Source organism: Carassius gibelio, chromosome B22 (assembly GCF_023724105.1).
Source record: "Carassius gibelio isolate Cgi1373 ecotype wild population from Czech Republic chromosome B22, carGib1.2-hapl.c, whole genome shotgun sequence".
Lineage (NCBI taxonomy): Eukaryota > Metazoa > Chordata > Actinopteri > Cypriniformes > Cyprinidae > Carassius > Carassius gibelio.
This window is the reverse complement of record NC_068417.1, coordinates 31,451,378-31,471,679: the sequence shown is the minus strand read 5'-3', so window position 1 is coordinate 31,471,679 and position 20,302 is coordinate 31,451,378. Positions and strand designations below refer to the sequence as shown.

General features: G+C 37.2%; 1 protein-coding gene across 1 annotated transcript; it reads left to right on the top strand.

The window, feature by feature from the left end:
* Nucleotides 1–1,763: 1,763 nt before the first annotated feature.
* Nucleotides 1,764–15,792, top strand: LOC127988249 (myb-like protein Q). Its single transcript, XM_052590894.1, has 7 exons — nucleotides 1,764–2,240; nucleotides 6,640–6,736; nucleotides 10,637–10,708; nucleotides 11,282–11,475; nucleotides 12,752–13,634; nucleotides 13,871–13,994; nucleotides 14,399–15,792. The coding sequence occupies exons 1-7, from the start codon at nucleotides 2,166–2,168 to the stop codon at nucleotides 14,409–14,411; spliced, it is 1,458 nt and encodes a 485-aa protein (XP_052446854.1). The 5' UTR covers nucleotides 1,764–2,165; the 3' UTR covers nucleotides 14,412–15,792.
* Nucleotides 15,793–20,302: the final 4,510 nt, after the last annotated feature.

Genomic DNA, 20,302 nt, shown 5'->3' with positions numbered 1-20,302 from the left:
TAACAATAAAAGTAATATATATATATATATATATATATATATATATATATATATATATATATATATATATATATATATATATTATACATATATATATATATATATATATATATATATATATATTATTTTATTTTATTTTTTGATATTCTTCCGAAAAAATATGTATTATTTATAATGATTATTATTGCTCTTGTTTTTTAATGTTATTAATATTGTATTTTTATTGCACAATAGCATTTATTTTCAGTACTGTTGTTGTTAATATCATTATTATTTAGATTATTCTGATTATTTTTTTAATCGCACTGATTACACTCATTTATCACACGTTTATTACTGTAGGTAGATTCTGCTCTAGTGTCAGTCCTGCTGCAGTGTTGTGTTGAATCTGATGGCTGTGATGGTTTGTGTCAAAGTGCGCAGTGATCAGAAGCTCCTGCGGCTCACAATAACGTGTGTCATGTCAATCACTCGCTGCATGCGGATAGAAAAGGTCAGCAGGTTTATAAATAGCGCCCCCCCCAGAGAAGCCCAAACGCCCGTGTCACTTCCAGCTGCTGTAGCAGAGAGGGCCGCAGTGTCCCTGTGACCTCTGACCTCCCGCGGTTTTGTGATCTGTGATGAAAGCAGAAGAACTGGCAAACACCGGACACACAGTGAGGATCTGACGTCTCACTTAAACTCTCAGTCTCCAAATTTCAGCTCAGACCTTCACAGATCTGCTCAGGATCTCTGAAGACGACCTCAGCCCCATGATGTCATCGCTTGACTGGAAATCCCAAAACACAAAACCCTGTGAAATCAGACGCTGATTTGCTGATGTGTTTCAGTTTTTAGTTCCTCTGTTGTGCAATGTTGATATCTAAAAAGATATATGTCAACACACATCATCGAACAAATGTTTCTCCAGTACTTTATCTACTAATTCTCACGAAGCTCGCTGGGAATGTGTATGAGTCATATGTCACTCCAAAAATCAGCTGTATTTCATTTAATACAATTTGAAGAATGAAATAAAACAAAAATGACACGATAATAAAAATAAAATTTACATAATAATAATAATTATTATTATTATTTTTATTATTATTATTATTAGTAGTAGTAGTATTAATAATAATAATAATTATTATTATTATTATTAGTATTATTATTATTAATAATTATTATTATTATTAATATATTTTAGTCCATTAAAAAATATGCATGTAATATAAGCATACAATATATTGAATGAAATTTAATCTCACAAATAATATTTTATAACAATAAATAATGATAATATTAATTGATTTATATTAGTTAATATGAATGGTAATGATTTATAATTAATAATAATAATAATAATATATCTAGTTAAATTAATTTTATGGCATCATATAATAATAATTTATTTTTATGGTATTACTTCTGTTTGAAGTGGGACATTTTAATTAGAGTGAAATTTAACACTTACACACACACACACACACACGCGCGCGCACACACACACACACACACACACACACACACACACACACACGGCTACCCAGTTCAGAAGCACTTAAGCAAGACACAACAGGTGGCTGTGAGAAAACTGTTGCCTTTCTCCCAGTAAAAGTCACTTTGAGAATGTCAGGTCACGTATGAAGACCCCCCTGAGCCGTGCAGAATCACTAATCGTTTGCCTTATATGGGAACATTAGTCCAGCCTCGAAGGCGCAGGGAGCCAATCAGAACGCAGGGGGCGTGGTCCGTTTTTTAAGGCTGAGGAAGCCACAGCGAAGCGCAGCAGCGCGCGACATTAAAGCACCTGAGAAACACGCTGCTGCACGAGCGCCAGTGAAAGTTAAATTTAGGCGTTTGGGATGAAAATGCACGGGCTGCTTTTGAAAATCAACACACTGGACGTATTTCACTTGGATATTTAAAGCTGATATTTGAATCCGAAGACTGGAGTTTTGTTTTCCTTCCGTTTAAGTGAAACATTAATATGCGATTTTTAACGCACCGGTGACGCGAGCACTTCATTTCCACACGGGTTATCTGGGATACGCCGTTAAATGTCAAACTGGACCGGCTGGCACGGTGTTCAAAGTGACTCAGCCCCTCTGGAATAAACTTTCCTGCAGTGCGTGTGTGCGTGTGTGTGTTTGACAGCGAGAGACACAGTTGGATGTGCGCGCATGATGAGCTCGCGGCTGCTGCTGCTGCTGCTGGTGCTCGCGCTCGCGGCGTGCCTGCGGTCCGGTCGCGCGCAGGTAAGCCTCACCTGACTGACGTCACGCTCAGTTTGAGTTTAATTTCATATATATGTCTCATTTGACAATAGCTGCATTCAAGGCGCACTTTCAACTGTCTTGATTTCGAGGATGAAATTCGAGCAAACTGTAACAAATTCCCTCATAAGTATGCCTGACTGCGCGAGGAAAGAGAAACAATACTTGATTTGATGCTTAATCTGTATTTGTTTATGTCTGCAATTCTAAACTCGAACAAAGACACTGTAAGGGTTGCCAGCATTAATGTGCACTGGATGGGTTCCCAGATGCACCACTGCCAAAAACACATCACTCAGTCCAAGAGCATCACTGTCACTGCTTAAACCCCAATTATGTGGTGCATTTAACACTACAGTACTAAAAATACTAAAATATTTAGCCTTATTAAAATAGAAGAGGGTCCTCTGGAGGGTTCCCACGGTCATAGAAACTTGAAATTGTTTTCCAGATTAGGAAGAATGATGCAAATTAATCCAATCTGAAAACTATAATGTGCACACGAGCACACAGACAGTCAATATTTACTTCTATTTTTAAATTTCATTTTTCTGAAAGTCAATTTTCCAAAAACATGGTCAAAAGTCATAGTGCTCATAGTAATATATATTGCAAATTTTTTACACACACACACACACACACACATATATATCACACACACATATATATATCTATATATATATATATATATATATAGATAGATAGATATATATATATATATATATATATATAATATGTGTGTGTGTGTGTATATAATGTATGTATTGCAATTTTTTTGTTGGAAAAAAATCTCATTTGAAAAATCATGGACATTGGAGTCAATGGAAATCAACTGGTGATTGATAAAATTGTATTTGAGATGTTGGTCGATATTTAACCAGGCTAAGGTTATCGGCATTGACTTGACTGTATCTACTGCCTCATCAGTGGTTAGTGTGCATTTTATATATATATATATATATATATATATATATATATATATATATATATATATATATATATATATATATATATATATATATATATATATATTAGTGATTTTTCTTTTAGTTATTTTGCAAATGCAAATCTTAATTGCAATAAAGTACTGTCAGCCATCCTGCTCTCTAAATATATCGGTATCTGCCAAAACAATCTGTCCTACAGTAATAGATCTGATTCAGCTGAATCATTCATGCATCTTGATTTGGGTTGAAGATCTTCTCATTTATGTGTCTGACCTTTATGGAAAGGTCTTTATGACATGCACATCAATTGCCTTCCAAACACACACACGCACACTATAAAACTTAAATCCCCTTGTAATGTTTCTGTAATCCGTCTCTTGAATATCACCATTGCATCACCACCGAACCTACAAAAAACTTTGTCATGTCTACCCTTTAAAACCCAGCGCTCTTATTCAGACTGTTTCAGGGCGTTTAAAAGGTCACAGCTGATGGGATTTTAGTCCTCCAGCTGATGCATCATAAATCTTGTGTTTAAGTTATATAAGAGAAAGGAATAATCTAGGCGGCACGTTAAAGACTCGCATTAGATTATTTGGATTTGGGTCTCTCGGGGCATTACGTGCGTGTAACGGCCCATGGGCTTGAAAAAAAATCGAAATTGCTTTTGCAGACATGACTCAGGAATCGAGCGAATGAAAGCTGAGCCGAACAACTGAGACGAGCCAAATAAATGTGAAGCGAATTAATGACTCTGTTTTGGAAAATGGAAGATGGATTGACTTTATTGCGCTTGTGCTTGTCTGATCATATAATATATAATCTCCCCCTTTGTAAGCATGATTATCAAAGGCTCTTTCTTTTCTTTAAACTAATCCTTCTTTTTATACTTCTTTCAGTGCATCTATTTATACAAACTGTGTGTTTGTATGTGCAGGTGTGGATACAGTATTTCTTTATGTCTGAATTCATTTATGGCAGACTGCCATGTGGCCGCCCTATAATGTTTCAAGCGTGTGCGTATGGCAATCCAGGTCCATAATTATACCCCATTCCTCCTTTTCCCCTGGATGAACTATTGGGATTCCAGCGTCCCATGATTCATTACGGCATGTGACAAATGGGAGTGATGTCATCCCAATAGGATCAGTATACTGTATGTGTTACTGCACTACACACACACATTCACTTGACAGTGGATATGAAATACTGCTTTAGTGCAGCATTTTGGTTTTGTGCATCTGGCTAACTTGGTTGACTAATATTCTGTATTTTTGTAGTATTTTTCCCCCCTATTAGTGTACTTCTTATGTTACTTCATAACTTCATAATTCATTTTTTTATTTGAATGAAACAGATTGTTGCTACTGTACCTTTAAGGCTTCTGTATGCAAATCTTCTTGTTATGATTGCTTGCTCAGCTTTAATCACTTCACTACATTTCAGAATGCAGTACACATTCCAATCGGATTGCATGATAAATTGCACAAAAAATCATAAATTTGTGAGCGCGCAATTTCGTGAAATTTCGTACAAATCCTTACAATGTGATATATATGGAAAAGTATGTATAAACTTTAATATCTAAACCTATCCCTCACTGAAGCGAGAGCAGATTGGATGAAAATGTATGAATGAGGTTGTACGAATTAATCGCGAACAAATCAAAATAGTTATGAATTGTTGTGAGACCGTATTGTATCCACGGTTGTGACCTCATACATAACGTTCTCTAAATGAGCTAAGGTTGCTTAGTTTAAAAATTGTCGCAAGTAGGAGTGGGCTCTCTGACTAAAATCTTAAATCACAATATGATAATTTTATTTCACTGTAACGATTTAATTCACAAAATATATCTTGATATAGATATGTTTGCTTTAAGTAAGGTCTTTATCATACCAACATTTTTGTTACCATAGAAAACTCATTGTTATTGTCAACCAGTGTCGGTATAAAAAAAAATTAAATGAAAATTAAAACAGTTGTTACAACTGTTATGTACACAAATGTACACTGTTACGCGTTTTCTTTCACAGCTGTTTGCTTTCACTTCAGACCAAAATTGTTGTGTTTATCAGGATACTTGCTGGCATTTTACACATAAAAAAATGTTTTTTTAACTATTCAAGGCACATAAAGTGGCAAGAAATACCTCCGAAAACAACTCTCCCTGAGAATATATCACGAATATATCAAAATTTGTTCTCTTTCGGTGCTGACTGTGCTTCATCAGCTTAAAATCACTTGTTATTAAATCACAAAGTTAAAAAATGCTTCTAAACAGTACGTTACGCCAACGTCAACATGTGAGTGTGTAACCGCGATAGCGACAATAGTCAGAAATCTCTACCAGTTTACAAATTTCTACTGGCCAAACACTGATATATCGTCCAATCCCTTGTCGCAGGCTTTGCAAAATTAACATTACAATATATTTCTATTAGTGGTCCATCTAAATGGGTTTTTTGATGGATGATGCTAATATCTAGAGAGCAGGTTGGTTAGTGACTCATTTTATGCTAACATCCAGCTAACATGAATGCAAGGTTTTCGCAAAGTTATGAGCCAACATTTTTTAAGTTGGATGTTCGTCTAACTTTTTAAATTATTTGAATACTTAGCAGTTTCGAATGGTTCCGAGAACATTTAAAAGTAACTTTCCAACAGTGTTTGCAAAATGATAAAATGGAACGTTCCCTTAATGTTTTCTGTGATGTTCGCATTAAAAAAAAACTATTTGCTTTGATCATTCAGAAAACATACAGACGTTTTTTCACATTGGAAATGTTAATTTAGTTGCTGGTTATATACATAATACAATTCAATGCCAACAAACTAGATGCACTTAAAATGGCTAAAATCACCGGTTTTGCTCACAATGGGGAGCTGCTATTACCAGTGACAAAATGACCTATAACACTGTAAACATCGACCAACTAATCAGTCTGACCAACATTTCTATCACTTGTCTGTATGTAGTGTATATCAAACCATTTAAAATGGTAAGATATCATGTTTTTCCTCATAATAACAGCGCATCTGTTGTTGTTAACTACAGTACACTGTAAGACATTATAACACATTTATGAGGAACCCTGTCTGATATTTGATTGGTTTGCTGTTTACGAGAGTGTGTTTTATTTATATATTTATTTTCCCACTGTGCGCCTGCCACATGACACTGACCACATTTCTCTGACCTGATTATGAGTAATACAGCTGAATAAAGAACAGAGATAAAAAAAACAAGCACAAAGTACAAATGGAGCTCTCCACACATGCTCTCTGTAACTCTGTGAGACATGTCATATGTACAGTACACTGGTTAGACATGTATTTAATTGAAATCACAGCGACAGGATTTTCACCCAGACAGGTGTGTGTTCATTCTAGACATGTTTGACCACCTCTTTCTCTCTTTTCTTTTTCATCAGGAGGACCCTTTCCCTCTGTCTCTGGTGGATATAGTGATGAACAGTCCGATCTCATCTGTAGATGATCTGAAGAGACTTCTGGACGTAGAATTCGTAGGTAAAGCTGATCCCATATATGAAATACGCTAAATACAATGACACAATATCTGTTTTTTTTTGTTGCAATGGCCGCCTTGCTCTACACATTGTCATCGTCCATTATAAAACCCATATCAGCACTAGTAAACGTCTCGTCATTTGTGGAATGTGTGTGTTTTCTGGGGTGTGTTGAGTGGGAAGGTGAGGCAGGAAAGAGTGAGGGGTCTGGAATGCTGTGTGTGTGTGTGTGTGTGTGGATAATGGTAATATTTACATGAATGGGCCATGTATAGCTCTTCACAGGCACAATAGCAGTGACCTTGAGCCCAGTCCAGCACAAAGTTTACAAAGGGGACACAAACACAAGGCTACGCTATTGTTCCCTATACCGGTGTGTGTACATGTACATGTCCATTTTAGCTAGATTTAACAATGTTACGATGCTTACTACCATAGCTTAACCAGGCGAACGTCACTTACGGAAATACAGTATCTTGACAGGGCTTGATCAGGTTTACGGTAAGGTGTTGGGACGGTAGTGTCAAGAGGATTCAAATGGCATTCCCAGACGCAGCAGGTCTTTAGGATGAGACACACTGAGACGCATACAAATGCACAGACAAAGAAGAGTTGCGCAACTTAAATGCAAGTTTCCATGAGTCGTATGTACAGGTTCACTTTGAAAGAAGAACTAGATGAAATAGCTGAAGTGTCTCCCCTAAAAGAAAAAAACAAATGTCTTAAGTCAGTGATGCGCGGGTCAGTGTATAAACCACCGACACCCGACCGATATTTTCAACTAACCCGCCCGCAACTCGGACCGCGAAAAAAGAAAAAGAAAATATTGTACCCGACCCACTTCCTGACCCGCATTTTTTAATATTAGTAAATGCGTCGCCCCTTTATATTAATTTAATTACTTAAATGGGGTATAGCCTACAGGATAATAAGCGTTATGACCGCACACATAAAGCTTGCCACAAAGAACTGGTTAAAGTAATGATTATGAATGGGGCTAAATTAACAAGGAGACATTTAATTGTTTAGTAATAAACTGGTGTTTTCTGTGTCACTGCTAAGATGAAGTTGACGATGCAGACTCGCCATGAACGCCAGAGAGAAATGCACATTTCGTATGGATTACATATTCAGAGAGTAGACTATTTATTTTGGTTTGAATATTTTCATTTAAAAGTAGACATTTCAAGCTTTCTGTTATATATTACCTATATTTCTTTTAAAACCCATCAACTAAAAGATTAAGACACTACCTGACCCAAAATATCACCCAAAGTTTCTACAGCTTTTTTCTTAACTATTTCAGAATCTGGACAAATTACTGGGACTAACTTGTTACTGCAGTCGGTAGAGCGATATGAATGTGTATGATGAACGGCATGATAAATGCTCATCACTTCTGTTGCTAAAACTTTGTCAGCCTGTGGGTCATTTGGTTTATTGGAAAACGATTGCACTGATTTGCATGTTTCTTGATGATGTGCTTTTTTCTGTGGTACTCACATGCACCATGTCGCTTCACGTCGTATTCTCCTCCATGTCCCACAGAAAAACTGAAAAAACTCTCTCTGCTTCACCATCTACAGGTCTTAACCAAGATTATGTTGCGGTCTATTAGCTATTAAAAGTGCATCTTCTCTTTTTCGTGGCCACAATGGCCATGACTACTTAATCTGACCGAATAGCGTGCGCGCTCTCCAATTTAAAATCGTCAAGTATACAGTAGATCTCTGCAGAAAAGTAATGTGAGTTACCGTATTTTCCGGACTATAAGTCGCACTTTTTTTTTTTTTTTTTCATAGTTTGGCTGGTCCTGCGACTTACAGTCATGTGCGACTTATTTATCAAAATTGAATTTGACATGAACCAAGAGAAATTAACTAAGAGAAAACATTACTTTGAGTGCTCTATGCTGCTCAGTTCTCCTGTAGTCTACACTGAAAACATAGAGCGCCCTCTCGCAGCTGGAGACGCAGCTGGTAATGTTATCTCTTGGTTCTTGGGTCTAAATAAACGCGACTTATAGTCCAGTGCGACTTATATATGTTTTTTTTCCTCGTCATGATGTATTTTTGGACTGATGCGACTTATACTTAGGTGCGACTTATAGTCCGAAAAATACGGTACTAGATCAGGGTGTTTTTACACCACGGTACCCAATTGGCTGATGTCATAGTGATGTTAGGTTTAGGGGAGGGGTTGGGTAAAGGGGATCATTTTGATTGAATGATTTAGAAACACCCAGCAGTTTGAAAACACCCACAAGGTGATAAACGCCCACTTTTGCTCTGAAGCGACCTAAGTCCTAAGTCGGCATTCGTGCACCAGTCAACAGTTTGATTGACGTACTACTCAGCCTATCGACACTTTTAATGCTCTCCTCTGAACAATTGGACCTAGTTAACAGTACACTTATGGACGTATCCGTGTATTTATTAGGGAGGGTCGAATGAAAAAGTGGGACGATGCTCAATTTGCGTGAGGCGGGACAAAGGGTAAAATTGCTGTACAGTACAACGTAAAGCGGGACAGGTGGTCACTCTATTCGCGCCAGTTATTCAGCCAGTAAAGTGTAGGCCTATGTATTTCTCAATTGTGTCTAGTACTATATAAATTACATCTTTATTTCAAACGACCTGACCGACCGCGACCCAAATATCAGTAAAAATATTTTTGGATGACTCGTGACCGCGGGTAACCACGCATCACTGTCCTAAGTTCTTATGTCCTCCAAAAAAACAAATAATGTAATGTCTTGTAAAAGATAATGCTCTCTGAAATTTAAAAATGCAGGAATAAAGCGAGAGAAAACCACAACCGTTCAAACCACGATAACTACAACGATCACCAAGAAATTATGAATTACTGTTTATAAGTGCTCACTGCAGTTTTGTGTCACTTTAAATGCTTAAAAGGTGGATTCTGATTGGCTGTCAATAATTAATCATTCATCTGCTGGGGAAATTATTCTGAAAGTGATTCCAACAAAATAATTTCTCTGTGCCATCATAATTGTGATAATATGATAACATGAGCTTCCCTTTAAGATGCATTCACACCAAAAATTATAACCATAATGATAACTACATTATCGTCCGCACTAATGGACACTGTAAGCGTACTGTAGTTTTGTCGTCTGCCACATTACATCCCCAGGCTTGTTAAAGTCAGGTACATTCTGATTAGCTGCGAGTGTTTTTATCATTCTGAAAATGATTAGCATGAAAAAGTGTTGTTATTGTTATAGTTGTGGTGTGGTTTTCCCTTTAAGGCCATTCACACACAAAATATGCTGTCGTTTTGTCATCTGCTGCTTAACATTTTTTGTGTTTTGTCGGATGGATTCTGATTGGCTGTCAATATTTGTATCATCAGCTGCAAAAATTGTTCTGAAAGTGATTCAAATTATATCATTACAACTTTGCTGTGGACTTTTGTATTCTTATATAATTAATGTACGTTTAGATGTTTTCTCTTTTGCGTTTTTTTTTGGGGGGGGGGGGGGGGGGGTCAGATGAAAATGTTTTCTAAATGATTCCCTGTTCACATTGTGACATCATAAAGTGTTTAAAGACATGTTAAAGACTTCATAAAGAAACACGAGACAAATACACAAAAGTAACGTAATGCATTAGTTTACAGAAAAAAGTAACTTCTGTAAGTAATGCAATTAGTTACACAATATTGCATTGCATTAATTTTAAAAGTAACTTTCCCCAACACATAATTATCGTACTTGGTGTGAACAGACCTTTAAAGTCTGATTACACAAAAATTTAATTACACTTTAACTGGGGAATTTCCAAAGGTCACACAGCTAAAATCAGCTCCATGATCTCTAACTAATCAAATTGGTGAACCATGTTCCATATCTTTAATTCCACCTTCATTCCATTTTCAGAGGAAGATGATGAGAAGCCCGAGAATGAGATGCACTCTAACGGAACACACATACGTCTTCCCAGAAGCCTTAGTAAGTCTGCTAGCATTCCCTCCCTTCCTCTCTTTGTCTCGCTGTCTCTTTTCCACACTCCCGTCTCTTCATCTTTGTCTTCCAGCAGAATTTCAATGTATTTCCAGTCTGTGGCAATTATTTTGAGACACTGTGGCATCTCCATTCCACAATGGTGTTGTGGCTTTTATTGTGTGTTTGTGCGAGTGTGTGAGATGTGCGTATATGGGCCTGGAGTCTGCTGTTGCGTCTCCGTGATGGATCCTGTCTCGTCCTGTCTCGCCACATGTCCTTAGGTCACTCTCAAACACACACACACACACAAGGTTCACAACTCAATTTAACCACCCACGCTTCTTTCGCACATGTACTCGAACCCTTATGTTTTTTTCTCTCTCTTTCTCTGAGTGCTCGCTTTCAGTCAAGTGCACCTCAGATCTGTAAACTGTACAACAAAACACAATGACAGTGCTTGAGAGGGTGAATGATAGTAGTTTTGTTAGTCTGGTTTGTCTAACTTCCATCCAGTTTGGCAGTGTGATAAATAAACATGAAATAAATGTTGAATCATCCATTGCTATTTCTGACTCACAGATGTTCAGGTGGCCGTGCCGGCGATGTGTAAGGTGAGGACAGAAGTTATGGAAGTGACCCGTTCGATGTTGGACAAACGGAACGCCAACTTCTTGTTATGGCCTCTGTGTGTGGAAGTGCAGCGCTGTTCGGGCTGCTGCAACACACGTGTTTCACAATGTGTGCCGGTCAGCACAGAAACACGACATTTACAGGTATTTGTGTGCAAAATTGCAATGACTTTGTAGCTGTAGGCGATAAGATAGGAGATATAATAATGCCTTGAATGTTTTCTTTTGGTCAAACTCTCAAGTATCATTACATGAATCAATCAACGATAAATCATTCTCAGCATGTATTGTGCAGAGTTGTGTGACAAAACATCTAAAAGAGTTCATAGAAATCTTAAAATTAAAAATATACTTCATTCAATATCTCAATACCCAATATTTGTGTGTACTATATTTGTATATGTATTTGTGTCACATTGTTAGCTTAGAAACATGCTGACATAAAATAGTCAAATCTAGTTACAAATGAACTATTTTACACAATATTTATGTACTGTTTGTTATGCTAATTAGTGTTATCGTAGCAACATGCTAACATAAAATAGTTAAATATAACTTACTAATTTACCAAATTTTTATACATAAAAATGTTCCTGTAGCTCAATTGGTAGAGCACTGCACTATCAAGTGCAAGTTTGGGGGTTCGATTCAATTTAAAATTGATAGCCTTAATGCACTGTAAGTCGCTTTGGATAAAAGCATCTGCTAAATGCATTAATTTATTTTAATTTTAATTTTAATTTTAATTTAATTGGATATAACATTGTTAGCTTAGCAACATATACTAATATAAAATTGTTTAAATCTAATAAAAAATATAGAGTATTTTAACCAATTGTACTATGTATTTTACGCAAATTAGCATATCACCTTGTTAAATGGTTAGTTCACACAAGAATTAAAATTCTGTCATTAATAACTTGCCCTCGTGTCATTCCAAACCCGTAAGACCTTCGCTCATCTTCGGAACGCAAATTAAGATATCTTCGTTGAAATCTGAGAGCTCTCAGACCCTCCATAAACCTTATAAACACCTTATAAACACAACTGAAAACCTTATATAAACCTTATAAACACAACTGAAATGCTCCCAGACCCAGAAACATTTAAGGACATTGATGAAACAGTCCACAAGACATCAGTGGCTCAACTTTGCTGAGCTACGAGAATACTTTTTGTGTGCAATGAAAACAAAAATAACAAATTATTTTGTAAGTTTCTGGAAATTTACTGGACATTTTCCACCCCTTTGCCACCCTAATAACAAATATACTTTTTTTTGCCCAATATTTAAGTGCACTGTGAATTTTTTATGTTAATAAGTATGTCATACTTTTAGCTTGGTAAAATTTGAGGGAATTGTTCAGAATTTTATCGTTGTAAATATCATTATTTTAATATCTCTTTTTTTTTTATCTAGATGACAAAAATCCAGTACATTAACCAAAAACCAGTCTATGAGAAGGTTGTCATACCCGTGGAGGACCATGTGACTTGTAGTTGTCAACAACGTGTTTCTGCACAACCCCCACGACCCCAGACCACTCCCCTTCCTCCACCCAGACCCCACCCTAAAGTAACATTACCAAAGACGCAATCGAAAGAGGATCTACACCGCAATGATGAACTTAAACATAATCAAAGGCTCCATTTGGAAGATAGAGAGAGTCAGGAACTACAATGGCAGTCGAAATACACAGTCGCACACACACAAGGGTACCGACAAAGCCCATACCAACATACACTTACACACACACCAGTTTATACAAGCAGAGGAAATGTTCCCACCAGACAACCCACATTAGGAGATCCACACATGATGAGTGACACAACACAAACGGAGGAGGTTGAGCCCACGAAAACCGAACACAGTGGCGACGGCATGGTGAAAAAGACGCAACAGCATTACGACAAACATCCACAAGAGGAACATTGGACGAAACCATATCAAACAACACCACAGCAACCAAAAACCAATCCTTCCCAAAAGTCCGTCCAATTAGAGCACATCATGCCACACGGCAGCCAATTAGACAGTCTAAGTCGCACTTACAGTCACGTTGAGGTCATTGGCCAATCCAGTGGCTTATCAGAAGTACTAAATCATCACCCTGAGCAATCAGAAGTTAGAAAACATCATCACCACCACCAATCTGAAGCAAGTAACCAAAATAACCAGGAAAAGGAACAGCAGCAAGAGGAAACACAACATTATATTCGTCACCAACACCACCGACACCATCAGCTTCACCAACATACAACGCAAGCAGTTAGCCAACAACAGACTAGCCCACAAACAACAGGTCAGTGTATAAAATGTCTATTGAGTCATTGTGTGTGAACACATTGTATTGTAATTAGTAGCTTATGCTTCCTGTTATTCTTTCCATTTCTTTAACGTCAGAAGTAGCTTTTAAAGTCGAGGGTCAACAAATCATGTAACGCTAATATTGTGATGGCTGCCTTGAGATTAATTCTTTCAGCGTTCATCCAACCATCCTTCTAACCCCAGTCTTCTGTTTTCATCTTTATCCCATAGTGACAGAAGCCCCTCCCACCACTCCCTCAGCCCCACAGACTCCGCCCCCTCTCCAGCCCCTGCGGAAGCGCCGACGGAAACACCGGAGGAGGATGAGCAAGGCCTCCATGAGAGCGATGATAATGTAATTTTATTATTATAGTTTGCTAAACCAAACTATGAAACCAACAAGAATGCATTGAGTACCTTGTGAACACTTTTACATGTCATTGACGCAGGCACTACTAAACATAGAATAGAACAAAACTGAGTCATTTCTATGCAATTGGTGGCATCAAAGAGAAGTGCTGAAATATTTTCCAATACCCCATCTACCATTGTTGGGTTAACAATGCTAGCAAATGCTAAGGTTAATAGCATCTTCCATATATAGACATCACTGGTTGAGCCCATTTAAACAGACTGCAGTTCAGTTTGATACTGTTAGCGGCATGGAAATGACACACTGTGGATTTAACAAAACAATTCAATGTTCAAGTGAAATCTAATCAAAGATCTAACCAGATTTTGACATCTATCTTCTAACAGGGTAATGTCCTGAAGAAGACCAAGACTCTGAACTTCTGCCAAAGTCCCAGGAGCAACCACAAAGCTGGGAGTGAGGGTGGAGACACACACAGGATATAGCAGAGAGACACACTGGAAATCTTTTATAATAACTGGAAATGTCTTTGATCTTTGCCAAATAAGCTCCCGTGAACTACATTTCCCATCAGCCATTGGAGTCGTTGGAGGATCTGTGGTCTCTGCACTATTGGAGCTGGTCATACTCAGAATATCCTGAGAGAAAGGACTTAAAAGGGATTCCGTACGGGTGCACACAAAGCCTGCCAAATAGTGAGACTGTATTTAAAACAACACAATTGCGGTCTGCAATATACACTTCACACTTCGGTCAGCACAACAACTGCCAAATGTGGTGCAATATTGACATAAACTACTGGTTGGACAAGAATCTGGCTGAAGTCAGTGATTAGCTACTTGGGGAAAGCCAAAGTAGCCTTCAAATGCCAATGAATGGTGTAGACCCACTGCGGGTCAGTTTGGAAAACAACTGTGGACTATTTATCCACTGGGGGAAATACTGGAATAGCAACTGGAAGAAGTAAAACTGGAATATGTAACTGGAAAGTTGTGAGGACTTGTGAATTTGGACTCTCGAAGAGCAAAACAACTGGAGATATGAAGCTCAGGACTTCCAGTATAAAATACAAATTCATCTCAAAATGTATAATCTGTACATTTCCCAAGATACTTAAACACTCCAAGTTTATTAAATAGCAAAATATCAGCTGGCTAGATATGAAATCGAGGAGTAAAAGCACTTACAAAACGTCTTTTGGACATTTACTATGGTAATATGATGGTATTCGTTGAAGGACTTTGGAGTACCATGTATATACCATGGTATATGAATATGGTTATCCATCTGATACCATGGTACCGCCTCATTATCATGCACATTATTTAATTGGTGCAAAAACACTGGAATTTCATACACTGGAGATTATCAACTATGAAGTGCTGAAAGCACTTAATGTTCGCATGTTGGTAGATGCACGGTCAAATATTTCTTAATTCAATATTTAAATAAAATAGAGAAGATTGTGTCTAGCCATAATGATGTTGCCGTGAAATACTCCAATCCTGTAGGGGGCGGTATGGAGTGCTCTCACATTTAATGCCTGCTGTTCCCAAATGTCCGTCTGTGCATTCTGCTGCTTCTGGAATCTTGTAAAGCTATAAAATAACTTTTTGTAAATGATGCATTTCTTTTCTGGCTTTTTACGTAACTTATTTATAAAAGGTAGATGCACTACCCAACTGCTTCCGAGAGTAAATAATTGTTATTTGTTTTGATGGAAATTACTGGTAATGTAATAATGCTATTTTAATATAAATATATAAAGTGTTCAATTTATCATTTGGTTTGATGTTTATTTCCCAGTCGAATTTTGCTAAAACGTTTTAGATTTTACTAATATGAAAATAATTTTACTCACCCTCCAAGCTGGAAGTCTGTTCATTCAAAGACGACCATGACTATGGTTTCTTAAGTAGCATATGCATAGCATATGTTCTTGTTTTCAAAAACAGTGGGCTGTAGACTGGGGTCCTGAAACATTTTTTTTAAAGTTGACCCATTTTTAACGTAATTCATGGTATAAAAATAAAAGCGCAGGACGCTCACAAAACAGCAATATGTAACACCATTATAAAACAAGTCTACTTCCATGTGAATGTAGACAAATACATATAAAATATTTAGACAGTAATTGGCTTGTAAAAATGTATTTTATATCATGATTTGTTTGGGTGTTTTAGCATGCTAGCAATTTAATGTTACAGTTATGCTAAAACCTACTCAGAAAAGTTGTATCTTAATATCGCCATAGATTACTCACTACTTGCAGAAGAATCATTTATATAACTATGGTCTGGATTAGAATGCTTTAAAAAAATTATTGTTATGAAAATAAAATGAAACAGGATATAATCAAAATCCCTTGAAACCAAGCCACTTTTGGTGGCCTTCTTAAAAACCCCCAACACTTTTAATGTAGTATTAGCTATATTTAAAAAAATAATGTCAAACAAATACATCTAAAATTGTGTTCATCTGCCAATCCGCAATACAATCTGACAAAAATAGTATCATAGATTCTACTTCTTTAGCACAAATCATACTGTTTCTGCAAATGCGCATGCTAATGCTTTCTCAAAATTTAAGGTTTGCATTGTCTTCAAAATGTTGTTTGTATCTGTTAATATCACTGATATTATTTTAGGAAAGTCATAAACCAAAACAATATAGGTATAATCTATAGAAGACCGTTTCCGCCACTAAATTTAAGAAAAAGTAACTGCGCATTTGTATCTCACAATTCTTTATCTCACAATTGCATGTTGCATTTCTGACTTATTTTATCAGAAATGTGAGATGTAAACTGGCATTGGTGAGTTATAAAGTCCAATTGTGAAAATAAAACTGATTTGTTCTCAGAATTGCGAGTTTATATCTCACAATCCTGACTTTATAAGTCACAATTGCGAGTTTATATTACGCAATTCTCACTTAATTTTTCAGAATTGCGAATTTATATCGTGCAAAAAAAAAATCATTGTGTGATGTAAACTCACAGTTGTGAGGAAAAAAATGTGTAATTGTGAGATAAAAAGTTGCAATTAACCTTTTTAATTAATAAAAAAATATATATATTCAGGGGCAGAAATGGGTTTATGTAATTATCTAAATCCCTTAAAGCCATGCCAAATTTGCCGGCCATCTTGGAAATGTCCCCTATGCAGCATTAGTTGTATTATACAAAAAATGTCATGCAAATGCAGTATCAAACAAACACATCCAAGATTGTCAGATAAATGATCTTAGAAAATAAGGTGTCATGAATTCTACTTTAAAAAAAAAAAAAATTCAAATCAGGATACACACTATTTTTCAGACTGATCCTGCTAATACTCATGCTAATGCTTCCTCGGAAATCAACCTTTGTGACCACTTCAACATGTTTATGTCGTTTATGTTTATGTCTGTCTGTAAATATAGAAGATTCTTTTTTAGGAAAGTCATAAACCAAATCCAGATATAATCGAAATCTCTTGAAGTCTTGTTTGTGTGTCTGTACATTTGGATGATTCTGCACAGCATGAGGTTTTCTAAGCGTGTAGCATGTGGTGGTCACATTACAGTTGTGATTTGTGTGTGTGAGGGTGACAGGTTGCAGTGGTTACCGACAGTCGTCATAGCAGCACAGATGGATATGTATGCAAAGGGAGATCAGGTGGTGTAACAGATACGAGAGGGCTGGCTAGGGGAGATGAACTGATAAATGTTGGGAGACTGAGGGGAGAGCAAGCCAGAATGAGTACGTGGGCAAGCTGTGGGTCAAACGGCAAAGTGAGAGGAGAGATACAGTAAAAGAGGAGAGTCTGAGAGAGGGCAGACGAGGAGAAAGGGAGTGTGAGAGAGACATGTAGGGAGTGACACTGTGTGGTAAAGTGGTAAATCTTTGTGAACGCAGGCGGTAGTCTTCACAAGTGCCCAGTAACCTCAAAGGGCCCCGACATACGGGCTGCCTTGTCAAGTGAGGGTCTAAGTTAAATCAAGTCTAAAAAAGTAAACACCGCAATAATTTGTAGAAACCACCAGACCCTCAAAGTTATGACCAAGATGTTAAAAAAGCACAATAGTGAAATATTCTCCACACAAAACTGTGCTCCTCATGAAAATAAGAAATTCTACTTGCATTCCAAAAGAGCTTGGCTTTGCAGAATTAAGCTCCAAAAATTTAGTATTTACTTTTTTCTTATTCGTCATCGATTCCTATGAAAATATGCTTACAGATGCGAAAACACACAAAAAATTTTTTGACAGACGAAAGTTTTGGAGGCAATGTGTAAATGTGATTGACAGAACGTGAGGTCGTGTTTATATTTTAACGTGCAAAAATTTTGGACTCATTAATTAACAGAATTAACAGAAAAATACATTATTTACTCATAATACATAGTATTTTGAACTATTTTTACATGCGCGCAGCTTCCGATGTCACTTCTGGTTATTTAAGCTGGACAAAAACGGTCCATTATGTTGCTTGATATTGCAAACCGTTTTTTGCTACTATTTTAATTTATTATCGTATACATGAATACACTGGTCGTGGCACAAATAATTTTACCTTTTATTACTTTGTCATTCTTCTAGTTACTTTACTATACCGGCTAATGAATTTGAAGTCTGGTAAATTCGAAGAAAATTGCTTACTTGCGCATTTAAAAAAAAGGTGGATTCAAACGCGAATAAGCATGTATGTACGAATTTAACACATGCGCAGTAACACGTGTGGACTCGTTCAAAAAATGTACCTTTGTATGCAGACCATCTGCATAGACACAAAAATTTGGACAGTGCATGGGCCGTTGTGCCCATGCAGTATCACTAGGTGATATTTACTTTAGGTAGTATACCTTGGCTGTTTTCAAATTCGCATACGCTCTAAATAGTGTAACAAAGACACAAATACTGTCCTCACAGAAACGAGATACTCTACTCACATTCCAGTTTTACTTTAGCAGGTTGCTAAACTAACTGCTCTGTACTCACATTAGCATGAAAATAACATTTAATTATTTTTTAGACTTTTATTATCGAATGAAAGTATTACCAATGTTGTGTCCAAGCAGTCAGATTATGTACTGCATTTACTGCCCATTTTATAACTTTATAACACAAAAACAGTATGTTCTGCTTGATGTAGCATATCCTCATGGGATTTTAAAGTGACCATTGTATGCACACTTTCGGAAGTAAGTGGATTTTTGTTTGCTTCATTTATACTTCACTCATAGCTTTGCTTCATTCATGTTTCTTCATTCATACTGTGTTTTCAGTTACTACTCTTTTGACATGCCTCTTTTGCCATGTTACATAATATGGAAGTAGACATATAATTTCCCTCAGTTCAGGTCACTATAGCCCCTTTCCCACTGCCATTCCGGCAAATACAGGGGTAAATTGTTCCTGCAAAGCAAAACAAAAACAAACAAACAAACAAATTCCACGTCCCGGAATTGATTACCGAATTGAACCCAGTTCGGGGACCTAGTAACACTGGGGGGTTCAACCTGGGACGAGCACTGTGTGAACAAAAGCCAGATCTAATTCCGTGTCGAAGTGATGACGCGTGTTATCGCGCGACTCTTTTACCGGCTGTTTTGAAGGAAGATCAACGTTCGCGATGAAAACATTTGTGCAAACTGTAATGAAGCAGAGATCAGTTAGATACTCACTTTCCGTGCTGACGGCGAGATCATTTGCTTGCTTCAGTGAAAGTATAACGTGCCTAATGTTTTCAACTCGTACATTACACGTCACGCGCTGATGTCACATGTCGTTAAGGGATCTTCAAGAGTTGTGTGTGAAAACACGCACATATACCGGGTCATCACTGGCAGTGTGAAAGTGCCAAATCTAGCGACCTAGCGACGTTGATCTTCCTTCAAAACAGCCGGTAAAAGAGTCGCGCGATAACGTGCGTCATCACTTCGACACGGAATTAGATCTGGCTTTTGTTCACACAGCGCTCGTCCCGGGTCGAACCCCGCAATGTTACTAGGTCCCCGACCCGGGTTCAATTCGGTAATCAATTCCGGGACGTGGTTGCTTTCACACAGAAGGCGACCCGGCAATGTTCCGGAAATATTGCGGGTCCGACGTGCAGTGTGAAATGGGCTTATCTTGAGTGAATGTTTTCACTGGGTTCGTTGCAAAGCTAGGAATGCCCTTACTGAAAAGCATAGATGTGATTCTGCTTTCAAATTCTGCCAAAATGTAGTGTATTAGAAGTTGGCATAATTATTATTTTTTTGCCTACATGGAAGTCCATACGTTTCCATATGTGTAATTACTACTAA